General features: G+C 65.6%; 3 protein-coding genes across 4 annotated transcripts; 1 reads left to right on the top strand and 2 right to left on the bottom strand.

Annotated features, from left to right (window-relative positions):
• Positions 1–2,554: 2,554 nt before the first annotated feature.
• On the bottom strand, positions 2,555–6,397 carry KCNJ9 (potassium inwardly rectifying channel subfamily J member 9). The gene is made up of 3 exons (XM_065664464.1): positions 6,317–6,397; positions 4,583–5,430; positions 2,555–2,918 (listed from the first exon to the last, which is right to left on the bottom strand). Exons 2-3 carry the CDS (start codon positions 5,418–5,420, stop codon positions 2,596–2,598), a joined length of 1,161 nt encoding a protein of 386 aa, XP_065520536.1. The 5' UTR covers positions 5,421–5,430; positions 6,317–6,397; the 3' UTR covers positions 2,555–2,595.
• A 998-nt stretch (positions 6,398–7,395) lies between these two features.
• On the top strand, positions 7,396–13,952 carry KCNJ10 (potassium inwardly rectifying channel subfamily J member 10). Its single transcript, XM_065664474.1, has 2 exons — positions 7,396–7,529; positions 11,893–13,952. The coding sequence occupies exon 2, from the start codon at positions 11,893–11,895 to the stop codon at positions 13,033–13,035; it is 1,143 nt and encodes a 380-aa protein (XP_065520546.1). The 5' UTR covers positions 7,396–7,529; the 3' UTR covers positions 13,036–13,952.
• F11R (F11 receptor) lies at positions 13,945–18,544 on the bottom strand. 2 transcript variants are annotated; one of them, XM_065664476.1, is made up of 10 exons: positions 18,425–18,544; positions 16,756–16,812; positions 16,538–16,651; positions 16,308–16,451; positions 16,018–16,220; positions 15,825–15,927; positions 15,419–15,523; positions 15,305–15,314; positions 15,119–15,167; positions 13,945–14,293 (listed from the first exon to the last, which is right to left on the bottom strand). In XM_065664476.1, exons 1-10 carry the CDS (start codon positions 18,480–18,482, stop codon positions 14,258–14,260), a joined length of 879 nt encoding a protein of 292 aa, XP_065520548.1. In that variant the 5' UTR covers positions 18,483–18,544; the 3' UTR covers positions 13,945–14,257. The 2 variants fall into 2 exon arrangements, with proteins under 2 accessions (XP_065520548.1, XP_065520547.1); XM_065664475.1 differs by lacking the exons at positions 13,945–14,293; positions 15,119–15,167 and having other exon boundaries at positions 15,286–15,314; positions 15,416–15,523; positions 18,425–18,543.
• Positions 18,545–18,562: the final 18 nt, after the last annotated feature.

Genomic DNA, 18,562 nt, shown 5'->3' with positions numbered 1-18,562 from the left:
GCTCCGGCTGTGCCTGGGACCGGCTGTACCTACAGCCAACTGTGCTGGGGCCACGCTTGTGCCCAGGGACTGTGCCCGGGGCCTGATCCGGGCTCCATCCGTGTCCATGGGCTCCCTGCTCCAGGTCACGGCTGTGCCCATGGACAGACTGTTCCCAGGATCCCGCTGTTCCCGTGCGGCTGTTCCTAGGGACCGACTGTACTGAATGATGCCCCTGTGACCCCCAACCCCCCCCCCCCCCCCCAGTGCCCCCCCCACCTCCCCAGTCCATCCCAGTGCCCCCAGTCCTGCTCCCAGCTCCCCTCCCAGTAACACCCCCCCCCCCCCCGCCCCGGCCCCCCAGGGTCCAGCTTAGTCGCCATGGCAACCGTCAAGGGCAGCCCAAGGGCATGGGGGGGGCACTGCCGTGGGGCCCGCAGCCCCTGCCACAGGGCCACCAGCGTGCACCAGCACCACCAGTCTGCCCCAGTGCTCCCAGCACACACCCCCCAGCCCAGCCTCACACCCCCAGTGCAGCCCAGTACGGACCAGTACCCCCCATCCATCCCAGTGCCCCCCAGTCCATCTCAGTCGCCCCCAGTCTGTCCCAGTCCATCCCAATCTGTTCCAGTCCATGCAAGTTCCAGTCCGTCCCAGTCTGTCCCAGTCCCCCCAGTGCATCCCAGCCCCCCCAGTGCCCCCAGTCCCCCGCGGGGCCGGGCGGGGGCCCAGCACGTGGCCTCGCGTCATTTGTTTGTTCAGCTTTGGGGGTCGGCGGGGGGGGGCAGCGGGGGGGCCGGGACCGTAAACACAGAGAGACCCCCCCCCGCCGGGCCTGTGGGGGGGCTGGGAGGGGCTGGGATGAACAGGGGGGAGCTGGGGGGGCTGGGAAGGGCTGGGGGGAGTAAAATGGACTGGGAAGAACTGGGAGAGACTGGGATCTGGCACTGGGAGCACTGGGATGCGGGACTGGGAGCACTGGGATGGGACTGGGAGCACTGGGATCTGGCACTGGGAGCACTGGGATAGGGCATGGGGAGCACCAGCAGCACTGGCAGCACTGGGAACACTGGGATATGGGACTGGGAGCACTGGGATGGGACTGGGAGCACTGGGATCTGGCACTGGGAGCACTGGGATAGGGCATGGGGAGCACCAACAGCACTGGCAGCACTGGGAACACTGGGATGAGACTGGTAGTACTGGAATAGGGCATGGGGAGCGCTGGCAGCACTGGAAGGACTGGGATCTGGCACTGGGAGCACTGGGATAGGGCATGGGGAGCACCAACAGCACTGGCAGCACTGGGAACACTGGGATGAGACTGGTAGTACTGGGATAGGGCACGGGGAGCACTGGCAGCACTGGGAGCACTGGAATGGGCCTGGGAGAACTGGGATAGGGCACTGGCAGCACTGGAAGGACTGGGATCTGGCACTGGGAGCACTGGGATAGGGCATGAGGAGCACCAACAGCACTGGCAGCACTGGGAACACTGGGATGAGACTGGTAGTACTGGGATAGGGCACGGGGAGCACTGGCAGCACTGGAAGGACTGGGATCTGGCACTGGGAGCACTGGGATAGGGCATGGGGAGCACCAACAGCACTGGCAGCACTGGGAACACTGGGATGAGCCTGGTAGTACTGGGATAGGGCACGAGGAGCACTGGCAGCACTGGGAGCACTGGAATGGGCCTGGGAGAACTGGGATAGGGCACTGGCAGCACTGGAAGGACTGGGATCTGGCACTGGGAGCACTGGGATAGGGCATGAGGAGCACTGGCAGCACTGGGAGCACTGGAATGGGACTGGGAGAACTGGGATAGAGTGCAAGGAGCACTGGCAGCACTGGGATAGGACATGTGGAGCACTGGGATCCAGCACTGGGAGAACTGGGATCCAGCACTGGGAGCACTGGGATACGGCACTGGCAGCACTGGGAGCACTGGGATGGGAGCACCGGGACGGGGCACTGGAAGGACCGCTCCGGCCCCCCCTCCCCGCGCAGCTGCTGCCCGTGGGCGGCTGGAATGCGGCAGCCGAGGGGGGGGATGTGAGGACACGGGGAGGGGCCGTGACCCCTCCTGACCTCAACCCCGACCCCCCCCCGGGACCCTCTTAACCCCCCCGACCCCAACCATGACCCCCCCCGGCCGCTCCGCTCGGCTCCGTCTGCCCCCCCCCTGCAGCTGGGGGGACACGGGGGGGGCAGCCACCCCTTCACATCCCCATGTCCTTGCTGTCATGGGGGTCTCGGTGCCCCCCCCTTGGCTTTCCCAAGTGTCACCCCCCCATTGGGGGGGCCCCCACGACCCCACCCCCCCCGGGGGGACCCCAATATCCGAGGTACCCCCTCAAAATGCGGGGGGGCACCAACCCCTGCCTGGCCTCCCCCCTGCGTTCCCCTGCACCCGCTTGCATGGAGCACCCGGAATTGGGGGGGGAGGGGGGGTACAACCTGTGTCCCCCCCAATTCACACCCCAAGACCACCACAGTCAAGGGGGGGGTACAGCCCTGGGGGTGTCATATCCCCCCCCCCCCAATTCACACACCCAAGACACCTCAGCCGGGGGGGGGTGTTTATTACAGGGGCAATGGGGCGCCAGCGCCCCGTCACCGCGCCTCGGGGCCGGCCACGGTGCCGTTGCTCTCGCAGGGGGGTTCGGGGTCCCCATTCCCCCCCGCGGCCGCTGCTGCCTCCTCCAGGGGCTGGTCCAGGCGGCTGGGGATGGACCAGTAGAGCTGGGCCTGGCGGCGAGCGGCCGCGGCCGCCAATTGCCGGGCGCTGCAGGCAGGGGTGGGCACGGCCACCGTGTGATGGAAGCCCCCGTAGTCCACCTCGTAGAAGCCTTCCTCCAGGCTGAGCAGAGGCGTGAAGCGGTGCCCCCAAAGCACCTCGTCCGCCAGGTACGAGCTGCGCGCCTGGCACGTCATCCCTGCGCCGGGAACGCCGTGAGCACCCGCGCGGAGAGGGTGCCCCATGGGTGATGGAGACAGTGAGTGGGTACCACAACAGTGAAGGATGTGGGGTATGGGTGCCCCATGGGTGATGGAGACAGTGAGTGGGTACCACAACAGTGAAGGATGTGGGGTATGGGTGCCCCATGGGTGATGGACACAGTGCGTGGGTACCACAACAGTGAAGGATGTGGGGTATGGGTGCCCCATGGGTGATGGACACAGTGCGTGGGTACCACAACAGTGAAGGATGTGGGGTATGGGTGCCCCATGGGTGATGGACACAGTGCATGGGTACCACAACAGTGAAAGATGTGGGGTATGGGTGCCCCATGGGTGATGGAGACAGCGCATGGGTACCACAATAGTGAAGGATGTGGGGTATGGGTGCCCCATGGGTGATGGACACAGCGCATGGGTACCACAATAGTGAAGGATGTGGGGTATGGGTGCCCCATGGGTGATGGACACAGCGCATGGGTACCACAATAGTAAAGGATGTGGTGTATGGGTACCCCGTGGGTGAAGAAGGACACGGTGCATGGGACACCCGATGGATGAAGGATGTGGGGTATGGGTACCCCATGGGTGAAGAACATGGTGCATGGGTGAAGGATACAGTGCATGGGGCACCCCAATTCTCCACATCCAAACGGGTGAAGGATCTGGCACACAGGTACCCCATGGGTGATGGACACAGTGCATGGGTACCCCAATAGGTGAAGGATGTGGGGTGTGGGTGAAGGATGTGGTGTATGGAGCACTCCAGTGGGTAAAGAACACGGTGCTTGGGCCACCCCAATGGGCAAAGGAAGTGGTTCATGGGTGAAGGACACAGTGCATGGAGCACCCCAGTGAGTGAAGGATGTGGTGCATGGGTACCCCAATGGATAAAGGACACAGTGCAGGGAGCACCCCATGGGTGAAGGATGTGGTGTATGGAGCACCCCAGTGGGTGAAGAACATGGTGCATGGGTGAAGGGCACAGCGCATGGGGCATCCCATGGGGGAAGGACACAGCGCATGGGGCACCCCAATGGGGAAGGACACAGTGCATGAGGGAAGAACAAGGTGCATGAGCACCCCAATGGGTGAAGGACATTCTAATGGGTGAAGGATGTGGAGCATGGGGCACCTCTACGTGTTGCATGAGCACATGGAGGTGATGTCCCCATGGAAGTATCCCCATGGAGATGAGGTGGCCCCACCAGGATGAGGCATTCCTATGGAGGTGTCCTCATGGAGGTGAGATGGTCCCACAGAGCTATCCCCATGTGGATTATGTGTCCCTATGGAGGTGAGGTGGCCCCATGGAGATCTCCCTATGGAGATGAAGTTGTCCCCTGCAAGGATGAGGAGCTCCCACGGAGATTACGTGCTCCCATGAGATGCCCCCATGGAGATGGGGTGGCCCCATGGAGAAGCCCCGTGGAGATGAGGATGTCCCAATGGAAGGGAGATAACCCCAGAGGTGAGCGGTCCCCATGAGGTGAGGTGTCAGCACCAGGATGAGGGATTCCTATGGACGTGTCCCCACGAGGACGGGTGGTGGTGCCCACATGGAGGTGAGACGTCCATCGTGGAGATGAGCCCGTCCCCACCGGGATGAGGTGTCCCCGAGGTGCCACCACCCCTCTGTTACCTGTGGCCTCCACCATGCCCTCGAGGATGACGACGATCTCGAAGTCGTCCTTCTCCAGCTGGTGCCGGGAGACGTCCCAGAAGGGGCTCCTCTCGTCGATCTCGTGGCTGATGATGAGGGGCGACACGAGGAAGAGCCGATCGTCGCCCGTCTCAAAGCCCACGCTCAGGTCGGTCTGGTCCAGGGGGATGAATTCGCCCTCCTGCGTCTGCTTGGACTTGATGAGCTTGGCGCGGATGGAGGCCTCCACGATGTGCGAGTCCCGCAGGTCCCCCACGCGGAACATGAGGCAGAGGCGGTCGTCCCGCAGCGAGACCACGGCGTGCGAGGAGAACACCAGCGTCTCGGCGCGCTTGTTGGGCTGCGAGATCTTCACGAACATGCAGCCCACCATGAAGGCGTTGACCATGGAGCCCAGGATGGCCTGGAGCAGCAGCAGCACGATGCCCTCGGGGCACTGGTCCGTGATGACGCGGTGCCCGTAGCCGATGGTGGTCTCGGTCTCGATGGAGAAGAGGAAGGCGGAGACGAAGCCGTTGAGGTTGTTGACGCACGGGGTCCACGCGTGGTCCTCGAGGTGCTCCAGGTCCCCCCGGCAGTAGGCGATGAACCACCAGATGAGGCCGAAGAAGAGCCAGGTGACGGCGTAGGCCAGGATGAAGACGAGGAGGCTGAAGCGCCACTTGAGGTCCACCAGCGTGGTGAAGATGTCGGTGAGGTACCGGTACGTCTCGCGCACGTTGCCGTGCTGCACGTTGCACTTCCCGTCCTTCTCCACGTAGCGCTGCCGGCGCCGGCGCCGGGGGGGAGCCGGGGGGGGCCGCGAGCCCTGCGCCATCGGTCAGAGCCTGTGGGGCAATGGGGAAACTGAGGCACGGCGGTGCCGGGCGCACACACGTGTGTGTGTGCGTGGATTCACGCATGCACACATGTGTACGTCGTATGTCGGCATTGGAGCGTATCCAAGGCGTTAGAGCATGCACACGTGTGTACAGATGCACACGCGTGCGTATTCACACAGACAGCACAGGTTGCGCACGCCCGGTGTGCATCGGCACACAGGGCACTAGAGCATGCCCGGTTTGCGCACATGTGTGTAAGAGATGTCCTCGTGTGTGCATTCGCGCATGGATGCAGCACTAGAACACGCACAGCTCGCACACACGTGTGTAACAGATGCCCACGCGTGTGCATCCAGCACTAGAGCACATCCACAAGCGCGTGCAACAGACGCCTTCACACATACACAGCACAGCACACACACATGTGCAACCGTGCCCACACACGTGTAACCGTGCCCACACGTGTGCATTCACATGCGCACATGGCACAGGAGCACGCGCATGTAACATGTAAGCGATGCCCACGCGTGTGCGTTCACGCACCGCGCGGCACAGATGGCATGTGCTGGTGCCCACGCATGTGCACTCACATGTACATGCGGCACTGGCGCACACGCGTGTCCTGCGGCCCACGCGTGGCTGCACCCAAACACGCCTGTGCACACGCGTGTCCCGCTGCCCACACATGTGCCCTCTCCCGCAGCACCGCTTGCACACGCGTGTGAGCAATGCTCCCCCCATGATCTCCATGTCCCCCCCCCGCACACCCCCCCCCATCCCCATTCCCCCCCCCCCCATTGCCACCGCAGGAGGGTTCGGCCCCCGAAATGGGGGGCACAGAAGGGGGGGTCACCCCACAGCAGCCCCCCCGCCCCCCCAGCCCCGCACTCACCGGTCACCCCGCAGCCGCCGCTTCGCTGCGCGCATCGTGCGGGGGGGGGCAGGAACCGGGGGGTCGGTACCGGGTCGGTGCCGGTGGCGGAGCGGCCCCCCCCCCAAACGTTAAACCCCCCCCAACGGTAACGAGCACCCCCCGACGTTAACAAACGCCCCCCAACGGGAACGCCCCCCCCCCCCCCCGCTCCGCCGCCGTTGCCGGGGAACCGGGAGCGCGCGGCTAAAAATACCGAGCAGCGGCCGCCCCGCCCCCCCCGCGGCCCCGCCCCCCCCCAGTGTGAGTTCACCCGAGTGTGACACCGGGACCCCCGCACCGGCCCTGACCCCGTCACCGGCCCTGACCCTCATCACCGGCCCTGAACCCCCCGTCACTGGCCCTGACCCCCCCTTCACTGGCCCTGACCCCCCCCATCACCGGCCCTGACCCCCCCCATCACTGGCCCTGAGCCCCCCATCACTGGCCCTGAGCCCCCCATCACCGGCCCTGACCCCCCCCATCACTGGCCCTGACCCCCCCTTCACTGGCCCTGACCCCCCCCATCACTGGCCCTGACCCCCCCTTCACTGGCCCTGACCCCCCCATCACCAGCCCTGACCCCCCCTTCACTGGCCCTGACCCCCCCCATCACCGGCCCTGACCCCCATCACTCTCCGTGACCCCCATCACTCGCCAGGGCTCGGTGCTCGGTAGCCAACCCCCATAGGTGCTCAGCCCCAGTCGTGTCCCCCCCCCCCGGACCCTCCCTGGTCCCGTCCCTTTGCCCCCCCCCCCCGGGGCTGACAATGGCGCTTTGTGACCGGCCCGGGAACAGCGGGGCCTTGTGCGGGGCCACGGACCCACGGACCGCCCCCCCCCCCCGTGGTGCTGCCGTGACCCCCCCGGTGCCGCCGCCGTGACCCCCCCCCCCTCCCCCGGTGCCGCCGGCGCTGCCGGTGCCGCTGGGTGCGGGCGGGTCCCCCCGCTCCCGTCCCGTCCCCCCCCCGGTAACGTGACCGGCTCCTTTTCCACCCCATTAACCCCCGGCCCGCCCCCGACAGCTCCTCCCCGGCCCCCCCCCCCCGTCCGGCCCCCCCCCCCCGCCGCCGGTGCCCGCCCGGGGGGGCCCGTCCCGCCGCCGGCCCCGCCGAGCCATAAAGCCCATGGGGGGAGGCGGCGGCGGCGGCTGAGCGCGGCCGGACCCCGGAGCCTGGGGCCGTCCCCGAGCAAGGTAAGGACGGGGGGGGGGGGGTCCCCCCATGCGTGTGCCCCCCCCGGGCACCCCGAGGGCTGCGGGCACCGGCGGGGGCCCCGGGAGCGGTGCCGGTGCCGGTGCCGTCACCCCTGTCCCGTGTGCTCCCTGTCCCCGTCACCCTGCAGCCCGTGGCCCCTACAGGGGCTGCATCCCCGTCCCCCACATCCCCGTGTCCCAACCCCTCCGTGTCCATGTCCCTTACCCCGTACACCCCCACAATCCAGTGTCACCACATCCCTGCGGCCCCACATCCCTGTGTCCCCACTGTACCCCCTGTCCCTGTATCCCCATATTCCCATTCTGCACATCCCCAAGGCCAGGTATCCCTATGTCCCCATATCCTGTATCCCTATGTCCCCATGTCCCCATGCCCTCATGCCCCTGTGTCTGTCATGTACCTCCATATCCCCATGTCCTATATCCCCGTGTTCTCATGCCCTGTATCCCTATGTCCCCATATCCCCATGTCCCTGTGTCTGTGTGTCACGTATCTCCGTATCCCCATGTCCCACATCCCCATGTCTCCCTACCCCATATCCCCACGTCCCTCCTCCCTGCAGATGGGGGTCACAGCCCCCTCTGGCCGTGCCCACCCAACCCTTGGGATGTCCCCACATTCCAGCGTGAGGCCTGAGGCCCCGGGACGGGACCCTGGTGCTGGGTGGGGTTCATCCCCCCGTTGGGCTGGAGGGTCCCCTGGGATGGGACTTGGGTTATCCCAGTGTGGGTTATCCGGGCTGTGGGTTACCCAGGTTATCCCCTACGTGGGTTATCCTGGATGTGGTTGTCTGGGTGTGGGTATCCCTGGTGTGGGTTATCCTGGTTTGGGTTATCCCAGTGTGGGTTATCTTGGATGTGGGTTACCCAGGTTGTAGGTTATCCCACGTGTGGGTTATGCTGGATGTGGGTTATCCCAGATATAGGTTACCCAGGTTATGGGTTATCCCTTGTGTGGGTTATCCTGGATGTGGGTTATCCCAGTGTGGGTTCTCCTGGTTTGTGCTATCCCAGATATAGGTTATCCCAGATATGGGTTGTTCTGGTGTGGGTTATCCCAGTGTGGGTTTATCCCAGTGTGGGTTATCCCAGTGTGGGTTATCCCAGTGTGGGGTTATCCCAGTGTGGGTTTATCCCAGTGTGGGTTATCCCAGTGTGGGTTTATCCCAGTGTGGGTTTATCCCAGTGTGGGTTATCCCAGTGTGGGGTTATCCCAGTGTGGGTTATCCCAGTGTGGGGTTATCCCAGTGTGGGTTATCCCAGTGTGGGGTTATCCCAGTGTGGGGTTATCCCAGTGTGGGGTTATCCCAGTGTGGGTTATCCCAGTGTGGGTTGTGCCGGGTACGGGTTAACCAGGCTGTGGTTCAACCGGGCTGTGGTTTAACCCAGTTCTGGGTTAGCGGGGCCGGTTTAACCGGGCCGGTGCTCCATGGGGCCGCGGTCACCGGTGCTGGTGCCAGGAGCAGCTTCTCCGATGGCTACAAGGGCTGAGCCGTGGGGCCCCGCCACCCTTATCGGCCCCATCGCAGCGCCGGCGCCGCGGGGTCCCACGGGAGACCCCTCGGGAGACGTTGTCCCTGTCCTGCCCCAGCGATGGGCGCCCCCAAATCACCACTTTGGGGTCACCCGATGCTGGGGGGGGGGTGGACAGGTCCCATCGCCCCCATAGCCAGGGCTGTGGGTGCTGCCCCCCATAGCGTGTCCGGGGGGTCCCGTCTGCAGCCCCACAGTGGTGAGGATGAGGAGGATGAGGAGGATGCCGGGGGGGGCGCGGGGGGTGGCAGCGGGGGGCGCGGGCCCTGCATGTTAACCAGGAGCCTCCTCAAAGCTCCTTTGTGCCCCGCCAGCTCCATTGAGGCCTCTTGGCCGGGGCACACAATGGCCCCACTGTCCCCGTCCCCATCCCCCCCCATGCGCTGCCGCCCCACATCCCCCCCCACCCCCCCCAAACAGGACCTGCCCCACACCGGGATCCCCCCACAACCACCACCTTGATCCCCCCCCAATGTTGGGTCTATGGGGGTCCCATCCCCACTCTCCCCAGTGCCACCAGTGCTCAGCGCCCCAGTTTGGGATGGGGCCGGTGCTGGCCGGGAGCCGATGCGGTTGGCACCGCGCGGGCACGGGCATGGTGCCCATGGTGCTGGTGCCAACGGGACGCGGTGGGGGGGGGGGGGACGTGTCCCCGAGGCCCACATTGGACCCCCCAGGTGGGGCCGGGCCCCCCACGTCCGCGCCGGTGTCGCCGGGGGGACACCGAGCCAGGGGCCCTCGGTTAATGGGTAACCGCAGAGTGGTCACCAGTGACCGGCCCGGTTGTGGCCGTGCCCGCGGGCACCGTCCCCGCGCCGGGAACAAGCTGCAGCTTGTCACAACCCGTGTCCAGCACGGGAGCCTGGCCGGGGGCAGCGGGGCTGCAGTGACCCCGACAGCGAGGGGACACCGAAGGGGGCGGGGGGGGGGGGGCACAGAGAGGGGTGCGGGGGATAATGTGGGGGGGGGGGTGAAGAAACCCCAAAGGTGGAGGCTGGGGGGTGGAAAAGCTCCAAAGTGGGATGCAGGGACCTCAAAGAGGGTGCAGGGACCCCATAGAAGGTGCAGGGACCCCATAGAGGAAGCAGGGACCTCAAAGAGGGTGCAGGGACCCCATAGAGGAAGCAGGGACTCCAAAGAGGGTGCAGGGACCCCACAGAGGATGCAGGGACCTCAAAGAGGGTGCAGGGACCCCATAGAGGGTGCAGGACCCAAGGTGGGAAGCAGGGACTCCAAAGAGGGTGCAGGGACCCCATAGAGGAAGCAGGGACCTCAAAGAGGGTGCAGGAACCCCATAGAGGGTGCAGAATCTAAAGTGGGATGCAGGGACCCCAAAGAGGGTGCAGGGACCCCATAGAGGATGCAGGGACCTCAAAGAGGGTGCAGAGACCCCATAGAGGATGCAGGACCCAAGGTGGGATGCAGGGACCCCATAGGAGGTGTCTATTTTGCCCCATAGAAGACAGCAAAGGGAGCCCAGAGGAGCAGAAGGACTTTGGGGTGCAGAGCCCCCACCCCAGGATGCGCCGGTGCCCGTCGCTGCCTGGCATGGGCAGAGCTTTGGGCACCCGGCGGCACCGGGCTCACGGTGTCTGTGGGGAGGGGGCACCGTGTCCCCGGTGTCCCCCAGGCAGGGCCCGGTGCCAGGCGGGATGTGCCACAGCCGGGACGGTGCCACCGGCACCAGCTCCGTGTCCCGGCTCCAAGGAGCTGCGCACCACCCCCCCCCCCCCGGTGCCACCACGTCCCCGTGTCCCCGGCTCGGTGCCGCGGCGGAAACGGTGCGAGGCCAAAGGCTGGCGGGGGCTGAAAGGCCCCTTCTGTGCCCGCGGCCCGGCCGCGGACAACGGGGACGGAAACGCGCCTGGCGCCGCCACCAGCCGTTTGGCACCGCCATTCATCCCCCTTCCTCTTCCTCCCGGCCGGGCAGGGCGCCGCGGACCCCCCATGGGATGGGGTGGGATGCGGGGAGCTGCCGGGATGCGGGAGGAGTTGGGAGCGGGATGGACACACGGGTGGATGGGCAGGTGCATGGAGGGATGGGGACGATGAGGGATGGGAGCGCCTGGGGATGGAGGGCGGACAGGGACACGCACAGGGATGGGTCCATCCGTCCCCTCTATCTTCTCCATCTGTCAAGTCTTACCCATCCATCCTTCCCCATCCCTCTTTCCAGCCATGCCATCTCTCCACCCACCCAGTCCTCTTCATCCATCCTCTATCTTCTCCCATCTGTTTTCCCCATCCACCTTCTCCATCCGCCCTCTATCTTCTCCATCTACTTTCTCCATCCATCTATCCTTCTCCATCTCTTTTTCCATCCCACTTCCACCCATCCCTCATTTACCTCATCCCTCCATCCTTTGTCACGCCCTTCCCAGCTGTTGCTTCTCTCCATCCATCCATCCATCATCCATTCATCCATCCATCCATCTTCACCACCCACCCACCCATTCCTCTTCTCTATCCATCCTTCTCCATCCATCTTCTCTCTCTTATTCTATTTTCTCCAGCTGTCAAGTTCTCCATCCATCCACCCATCCTTCTCCATCCCATCTTCACAGCCATTCCTTCCATCTATTCACCCATTCCTCTTCTCCATCCATCCTCTACCTCTTCCGTATGTCAGTCTTATCCATCCTTCTCCATCCATCCACCCATCCTTCTCCATCCCATCTTCCCAGCCATTCCTTCCATCCATTCACCCATTCCTCTTCTCCATCCATCCTCTACCTCCTCCATGTGTCTTACCCACCCCTCTCCACCCATCATCCCCTCGCCCATCCTCACGTCCCGTCCCCTCTTGCAGATGACGTCCTCCACCAAGGTGTTCTACAGCCAGACCACGCAGACCGAGAGCCGCCCGCTCATGGGCGCGGGGCTGCGCCGGCGCCGCGTCATGACCAAGGACGGCCGCAGCAACGTGCGCATGGAGCACATCGCCGACAAGCGCTTCCTGTACCTCAAGGACCTGTGGACCACCTTCATCGACATGCAATGGCGCTACAAGCTCATCCTCTTCTCCGCCACCTTCGCCGGCACCTGGTTCGCCTTCGGCGTCGTGTGGTACCTGGTGGCCGTGGCCCACGGGGACCTGCTGGAGTTCGAGCCGCCGGCCAACCACACGCCGTGCGTGATGCAGGTGCACACGCTCACCGGCGCCTTCCTCTTCTCCCTCGAGTCCCAGACCACCATCGGCTACGGGTTCCGGTACATCAGCGAGGAGTGCCCGCTGGCCATCGTGCTGCTCATCACCCAGCTCGTCCTCACCACCATCATGGAGATCTTCATCACCGGCACCTTCCTGGCCAAGATCGCCCGGCCCAAGAAACGCGCCGAGACCATCCGGTTCAGCCAGAACGCCGTGGTGGCCCAGCACGACGGCAAGACCTGCCTCATGATCCGCGTGGCCAACATGCGCAAGAGCCTCCTCATCGGCTGCCAAGTGACGGGCAAGCTCCTCCAGACCCACCTCACCAAGGAGGGCGAGAGCGTCCACCTCAACCAGCTCAACGTGGACTTCCAGGTGGACACGTCCTCGGACAGCCCCTTCCTCATCCTGCCCCTCACCTTCTACCACGTGCTGGACGAGGGCAGCCCCTTGCGGGACGTGGCGCTGCGCCCGGGCGAAGGCGACTTCGAGCTGGTGGTGATCCTCAGCGGCACCGTGGAGTCCACCAGCGCCACGTGCCAGGTCCGCACCTCCTACCTGCCCGAGGAGATCCTCTGGGGCTACGAGTTCACCCCGGCCATCTCGCTCTCGGCCAGCGGCAAGTACGTGGCCGACTTCAGCCTCTTCGACCGCGTGGTGGAGGCGCCGGTGCCGCGCGGCCCCCGCGAGCCCCCGCGCTTCGGAGACCCGGAGAAGGTGAAGCTGGAGGAATCCCTGCGGGAAGCGGCCGAGCGGGAGCGGGAGGGAGCAGCGCTCAGCGTGCGCATCAGCAACGTCTGAGCGCGCCGCGGGGTGGCACCGGGCATGGGGGGGGGGCACCGGGAGTGGGGTTGCCACCCGCTCCTGGAGGTGCCCCTGGTCCTGGAGGTGCCACCATTGCCCACAGAGGCCACCGGCCCTTGTGGTGCCACCAAGCTCTGGAGGTGCCACCGGTCCCGGAAGCATCCCCAGCCCTTGTAACGACACCAAGCCCGTAGGTGCCACCGGCCCTTGTGGTGCCACCAGTGCCTGGAGGGGTCTCTGGTCCTGGAGGCACCACCGACTCCAGGGGTGCCACCAGCACTGGAGATGCCACCAACCCCTTAGGGTGACACCAACCCTGTAGATGCCACCAGCATTGGAGATGCCACCAATCCCTTACGGTGACACCAGCCTCTCGTGGTGCCCCCGACCCTGTGGGTGCCCCCAGCCCTTCCCTGTCCCCCCCGCCAAGGCTGTTTCCCTCCCATGGGTGCTCCTGTTCCCATCCCCGTCCCAGCCTGCCCCTGCCGCCCCCCCCCTCCCCGAGCCCCCAGCCCCATTGCAGGACACGGCCCTGCAGGGAGATGCTGCCCTGGGGGACATGGTGGGGGGGGTCACACCTGGGGGGGGTCACCGATAATCGGATGCGTGTCCCCCCCCCGCTGCTAACGTAGAGCTCTGCTATTAACGCGCGGCCCCCCTGGCCCCATATACGTGTATAGAGAGAGCCACTAACCGGGGGGGTGGGAAGGGCCCCCCCCAACGGGCCCCAACCGCCCTGGGGGGGGGCTCAGCCTCCACTGGGGGGGCAAAGGCAAAGCGGTTACTAAATAAAGGCTGTGTTGATGGTGGGGACGGGCCTGTGTGTCCCCATGTCCCCCCCCCATTAAGCAATGCGGGGGGGGCAGAGCTGCCCCCTGTGCCCCCCCCCCCAGGGACAGGCCCCAGTCCAAGGACACAGGTTTGGTTTATTTCCAGCCCCCCCCCGTGCAAGGGGGTAACTGGGAGCAGTGGGGGGGGGGCACATTCCCACCCCCAACCACTTGGGGGGGGTCACATCAACCCCCCCCCCAGCCCTGTCCCCAAGCAGGGGATGTGGCGATGTCCCCACAGGGGAGGGGACAAAGTGGGGGACACAAAACCAACCCCCCCCCCCCAAATCCGTGTGGAGCCGCCCCGAAGGCACCGGGTGAAGCTGCAGCATCCCGAGGAGCGGTGAAATCCCGGCGGAGGGGACACCGGGAGAGCCGCAGCGGGGGGGTCACACCAGGAAGGACGACGTCTGCTTGAACTCTCCCTATGGGGACGGGGGGGGGACACATCGGTGGTGCTGGGGGACAGGGGCACCCAACTGGTCCAGCTGGGTTTGCTGGATGGGGAATGCCAGGGAGGGGGAACGCCAGGGATGGGGAAGATGGGGAATACTGGGAATAGGGAATGCTGGGGTCAGGGAATGCAGGGGATGGGGACAGGGAACAGTGGGGTTGAGAATGGGGAATGAAGGGGATGGGGAGAGAGAACACCAAGGATGCGGATAGGGAATGTCAGGGATGGGGAACAGGAACACCAGGGATGGAGAACGCTGGGGATGGGGAAGATGGAGAATACTGGGAACAGGAATGCTGGGGGTGGGGAATGGTGGGGGGTCAGGGAATGCCAGGGATGGGGACAGGGAACAGTGGGGTTGAGGACAGGGAATGAAGGGGATGGGGAGAGAGAATACCAAGGAGGAGGATGGGGAATGCCAGGGTTGGAGACAGGGAACAAGAGGGATAGGGAATGGTGGGGATAGGGATGGGGAATGGCAGGGATGGGGACAGGGAACCCTGGAGACAGGGAATGCTAGGGTTGGAGACAGGGAACAACAGGGACAAGGAATGGTGGGAATAGGGATGGGGAATGCCGAGCACGTGGGCAGGGAACACCGGGGACAGGGAATAATGGGAAATGCGTGGTTCTAAGTTACCAGCTGGGCTTAAACCACTACACCAGGGATGGGGACAGGGAATGGCGGGGATAGGGAACGGGGACAGGGAATGGCGGGGATAGGGAACGGGGACAGGGAATGGTGGGGATAGGGAATGGGGACAGGGCCCAGGGCTGGCCCCGTGCTGCCCCTCACCTGGCTGCGGTGCGAGGGTTGGCTGTAAATCACCTTCTTGCTGGAGCTGCTGCAGGAAGAGGAGGGAAGGGGGAGATGGGACAGGGACCAGACCCCCCCGTGCCCCCCCCCCAGCATCCAGTGCCTCCCGAGGAGCTTCCCAAGCCCGGTGGGAGCAGACGAGGAGGCAGCAGCGGCTTCACTTACTCTTTTCTCTCTGGAATAGAAGAAAGAGCTGGAGTTAGGGGGGGACATCATGGGGGGGACACACAGGGACATGGCGGGGGGGACATGGGGGACGCGGGGCCCTGGACTCACTGCTGAAGAAGCCCCGGCTGTAGGCAAACCAGACGCCGAAGGCCACGAGCGCCAGCACCATCAGCAGCACCACGACAGCGGCCACGATGCCGCCGACGTTGACCTCACCTGGCAAAGGGAAGGAGGGATCGGGATGGTTGAGAGTGGTCGGATCCCGGTGTGGAAAACCGGGAAGAGAGGCAGGAGCGGCCTCAGCATGAGCCCAGCACCAGCCGGGGCCAGGATCCGACCTGGATCTGGGTAGATCCAGCAGCTGAATCCAGCTTTGGGTGTCCCCAGGGGCAGTTTTCCCCTTTTCCTGTCATCAAACCAGGCTCTCGGGAATGCCAACGGGATCGTTAACACTCATTGGAGGCCATTAACGGCAATGGAGTGATGGTGCCCCCCCAGACCTGCGGCTGTTCCTTACTGGCTTCCATATGGATAGCATCAGATCTCTGGGGGGATCCTACATTGTTGCTGGCCTCGCAGGAATAGTCACCGCTGTCGGAGCTGCCGAGGGGCTGGAAAACCTGGATGGGAGCCGGGATGTGAGAGCAGGATGCAGGGAACCAGGGAGGGGATCCCCTTGTTCAGAGCCGCCCCCCCCCCCGGCAACTCACCAGCTCGCCCGTGGCGGTGTCCAGGCTGTAGGAGGAATTCCGGAAGCTGGGGCTGGATTTGGGATCGGAGGGAAGCAGCATCCCATCCTTGTACCAGCGGAAGGTGGGGGGGGGCGAGCCGTCCGTCTCGGTGCAGCGCAGCACGATCCTGCTGCCGATGGTGGCCGAGGTGGGGACATGGGCCGTGGGCTTGGAGGGCGGCACTGGGGAGCGCGGTGCGGGGGGGGCTCAGCACCGGCCCCACACCATAGCGGGGACAGGGATGAGCCAGGATGGGGGCATGGGCGCACCTTGGACAATGAGGTTCACCTCGGACTTGGCGATCTTGCTGCCGTCCCCCACCACCTCGCAGATGTACTTCCCTGTGTCCGCCCGCGTCACCGTGAGGAAGACGATGTTGTTGGGGGAGAAACGGATCCGGTTCTTGTACGGCTCTGGAAGAGAGGGAATGGCGCTGGGAATGGGTCTGGATGGACACAGGGAAAAGCCGGGGGGGGGGCGGTGCCCCACATAGACGTACCCGTCAGTACCCCCTCGTAGTAGAAGAGCACGAGCGAGGATCCCTTCTGGAACTTCCACTCGATGCGGGGGTTCTTCAATCCGAACTCATAGGCGGCACAGGGAATCTCGGCGGCTACCGGGGGGGGGGGGGGAAGAGAGGCGCTGCCGACCGGTGCCACCGGAGCGGCACCGGGAACCCCCGGCCCTCCGATGGGATAACGGGATGGGGGCACTCACGCTCGTTCTCAGGCACTTCTTTGGTCTCGTAGGTGACCTGGGCTCCCACCAGCGACACTGCGGAGGGACAAGGACCCGGCTCCGGCATCCAGCGGGATGCAGGGAGCAGGAAGGGGTCAGGGAGGTGAGCGGGGCCCCGAGGCGGCGGTGCCGGTCACCGGGGCCGGGTGACACCAACACCCGCTGGGACACGGGCTCCGGAGCTGGAAAATCCCGTCCGGCTGCTCCGGGTGCGGCGCGGCCCTGCCCGGTTTCGGGGCACTCGGACACGGACACGCCTGGGCACGCGTGGCCCCTGCCCCTCCCCGCGGCCACCGGGAACGGGCACCGAGGGTGCCCGGGTCCCTAAATCACCCCGAAACCGGGCAGGAAGAGTGATTTTGGGGTGAAACAAGGAGGAAATGGGTGTTTGGTGTCCCCAAGCATAAAGCGCTTCTCAACACAAGGGAATGCCATCGGCCGTCCGGCATGGAAAAGTCTGGAAGCGCGGCCCAGGGAGGAGGGGAAGGATTTGGGGTGAATTCAGGTGGATTCGGGGCACAAGCAGCAGGCAGGGGCCATCCCATGCGATCACCGCCGGCTCCACCGCGGCCGCCATCGGGTTAATCCCGAGCGGCTCCGGGATCGCTCCCGTACAAAAGGGCAGGAAAAGGCACCGAGGCCACGGCCCCGCACCCCGAAACTGCGGCCTTTGGAGCCGCGGCCCCGATACCGCCCGAAGGGACCCGGCCCCGGGACCCCCCCGCACCGGCGGCACCAGGAAGAGCCCCGGCCCCGGCCGGGATGTTTGTCCGCGCCGGCTTTCCGGCCCCGGGAAGTGCGGCCGGATCCACACCCTCCGGTACGGGCTCCACCAAGGAGCTCGGTACCCCCATGCCCCCGGTACCCAGAGACCCTGATCCCCCGGTTCCGCGATAACCTGAATGCGCCGGTACCGTGATACCCAGAACCATCCGGTATCGCGACACCCCGAAACGCCGGTACCCCAATAACCTCAATTATCCGGTATTGCGATACCCCGAAACCCCGGTACCGCGAATCCCCCGGTGCACAGAAAACTCGAGCCCCCGAGCCCCCGGGAACCCCAATAACCTCAATTATCCGGTACCGTGATACCCTGAACCCCCGTACCCCGGTACCCCCGGTACAGAGAACCCCCGGTACCCGCGATACTCCCGATACCCCGAACCCCCCGGTACCCGTGATACCCCCCAGTACAGCGAGCCCCCCGGTACCCCCAGTACAGAGAACCCCCGGTACCCGCAACACCCCGAACCCGCCGGTATCCCGAGCCCCCACGTGTCGCTGGGAGCGGCACCGGCTCAGCCCTCACCCGGCTCCTTTGGGGCTTTACCCGGTGCCCCCCCCCCGGGGTGACCGGTGACCAAGTTCTTTATCTCCCATAAAACCAACCACAAACCGCAAACAACGGGGCGGTGCCGCCGAGCCCTAACGGGGCTCCACCGGGGCGGGAGGGCTCCGCAGGGTCACCAAGAGCCCGTTATGGCGGTGTCCGGTAGCACCGGAGCCCGGAACGCGCCCGTGTGTCCCGAACCCCCGGTACCGGGCCCCCCCCACCATACCCCCGGTACCGGGCCCCCCCCCATACCCCCGGTACCGGAGCCCCGGGGCCGTGGTCCGGGCACCCCCTGCCCCCCCCGGCACTCACCGGCCGCCCCGAGGAGCAGGAGCCAGGGCCCGGGGCCGCCCCGCGCCGCTCCAGCCATCGCCGCCGCCGCGCCCGCGCCAGGTGCGGCCCCGCCCCGCCCAGGTGGGCCCCGCCCCCCCCCGAGGGGCTGGACCAACC

This window comes from Lathamus discolor, unplaced genomic scaffold (genome assembly GCF_037157495.1).
Source record: "Lathamus discolor isolate bLatDis1 unplaced genomic scaffold, bLatDis1.hap1 Scaffold_200, whole genome shotgun sequence".
Lineage (NCBI taxonomy): Eukaryota > Metazoa > Chordata > Aves > Psittaciformes > Psittacidae > Lathamus > Lathamus discolor.
This window is presented reverse-complemented; position numbering and strand designations above follow the sequence as displayed.

Coding starts and splice junctions, on each gene's coding strand:
- KCNJ9 (XM_065664464.1), bottom strand. CDS start 5,420: ATGGCGCAGGGCTCGCGGCCCCCCCCGGCTCCCCCCCGGCGCCGGCGC. Junction 2,919..4,582: donor GGGCATGGTGGAGGCCACAG/GTAACAGAGGGG, acceptor TTCCCGGCGCAG/GGATGACGTGCCAGGCGCGC.
- KCNJ10 (XM_065664474.1), top strand. CDS start 11,893: ATGACGTCCTCCACCAAGGTGTTCTACAGCCAGACCACGCAGACCGAG.
- F11R (XM_065664476.1), bottom strand. CDS start 18,482: ATGGCTGGAGCGGCGCGGGGCGGCCCCGGGCCCTGGCTCCTGCTCCTC. Junction 15,524..15,824: donor TGCTATCCATATGGAAGCCA/GTAAGGAACAGC, acceptor TCCCTTTGCCAG/GTGAGGTCAACGTCGGCGGC. Junction 14,294..15,118: donor AACCCTCGCACCGCAGCCAG/GTGAGGGGCAGC, acceptor CCGTCCCCATAG/GGAGAGTTCAAGCAGACGTC.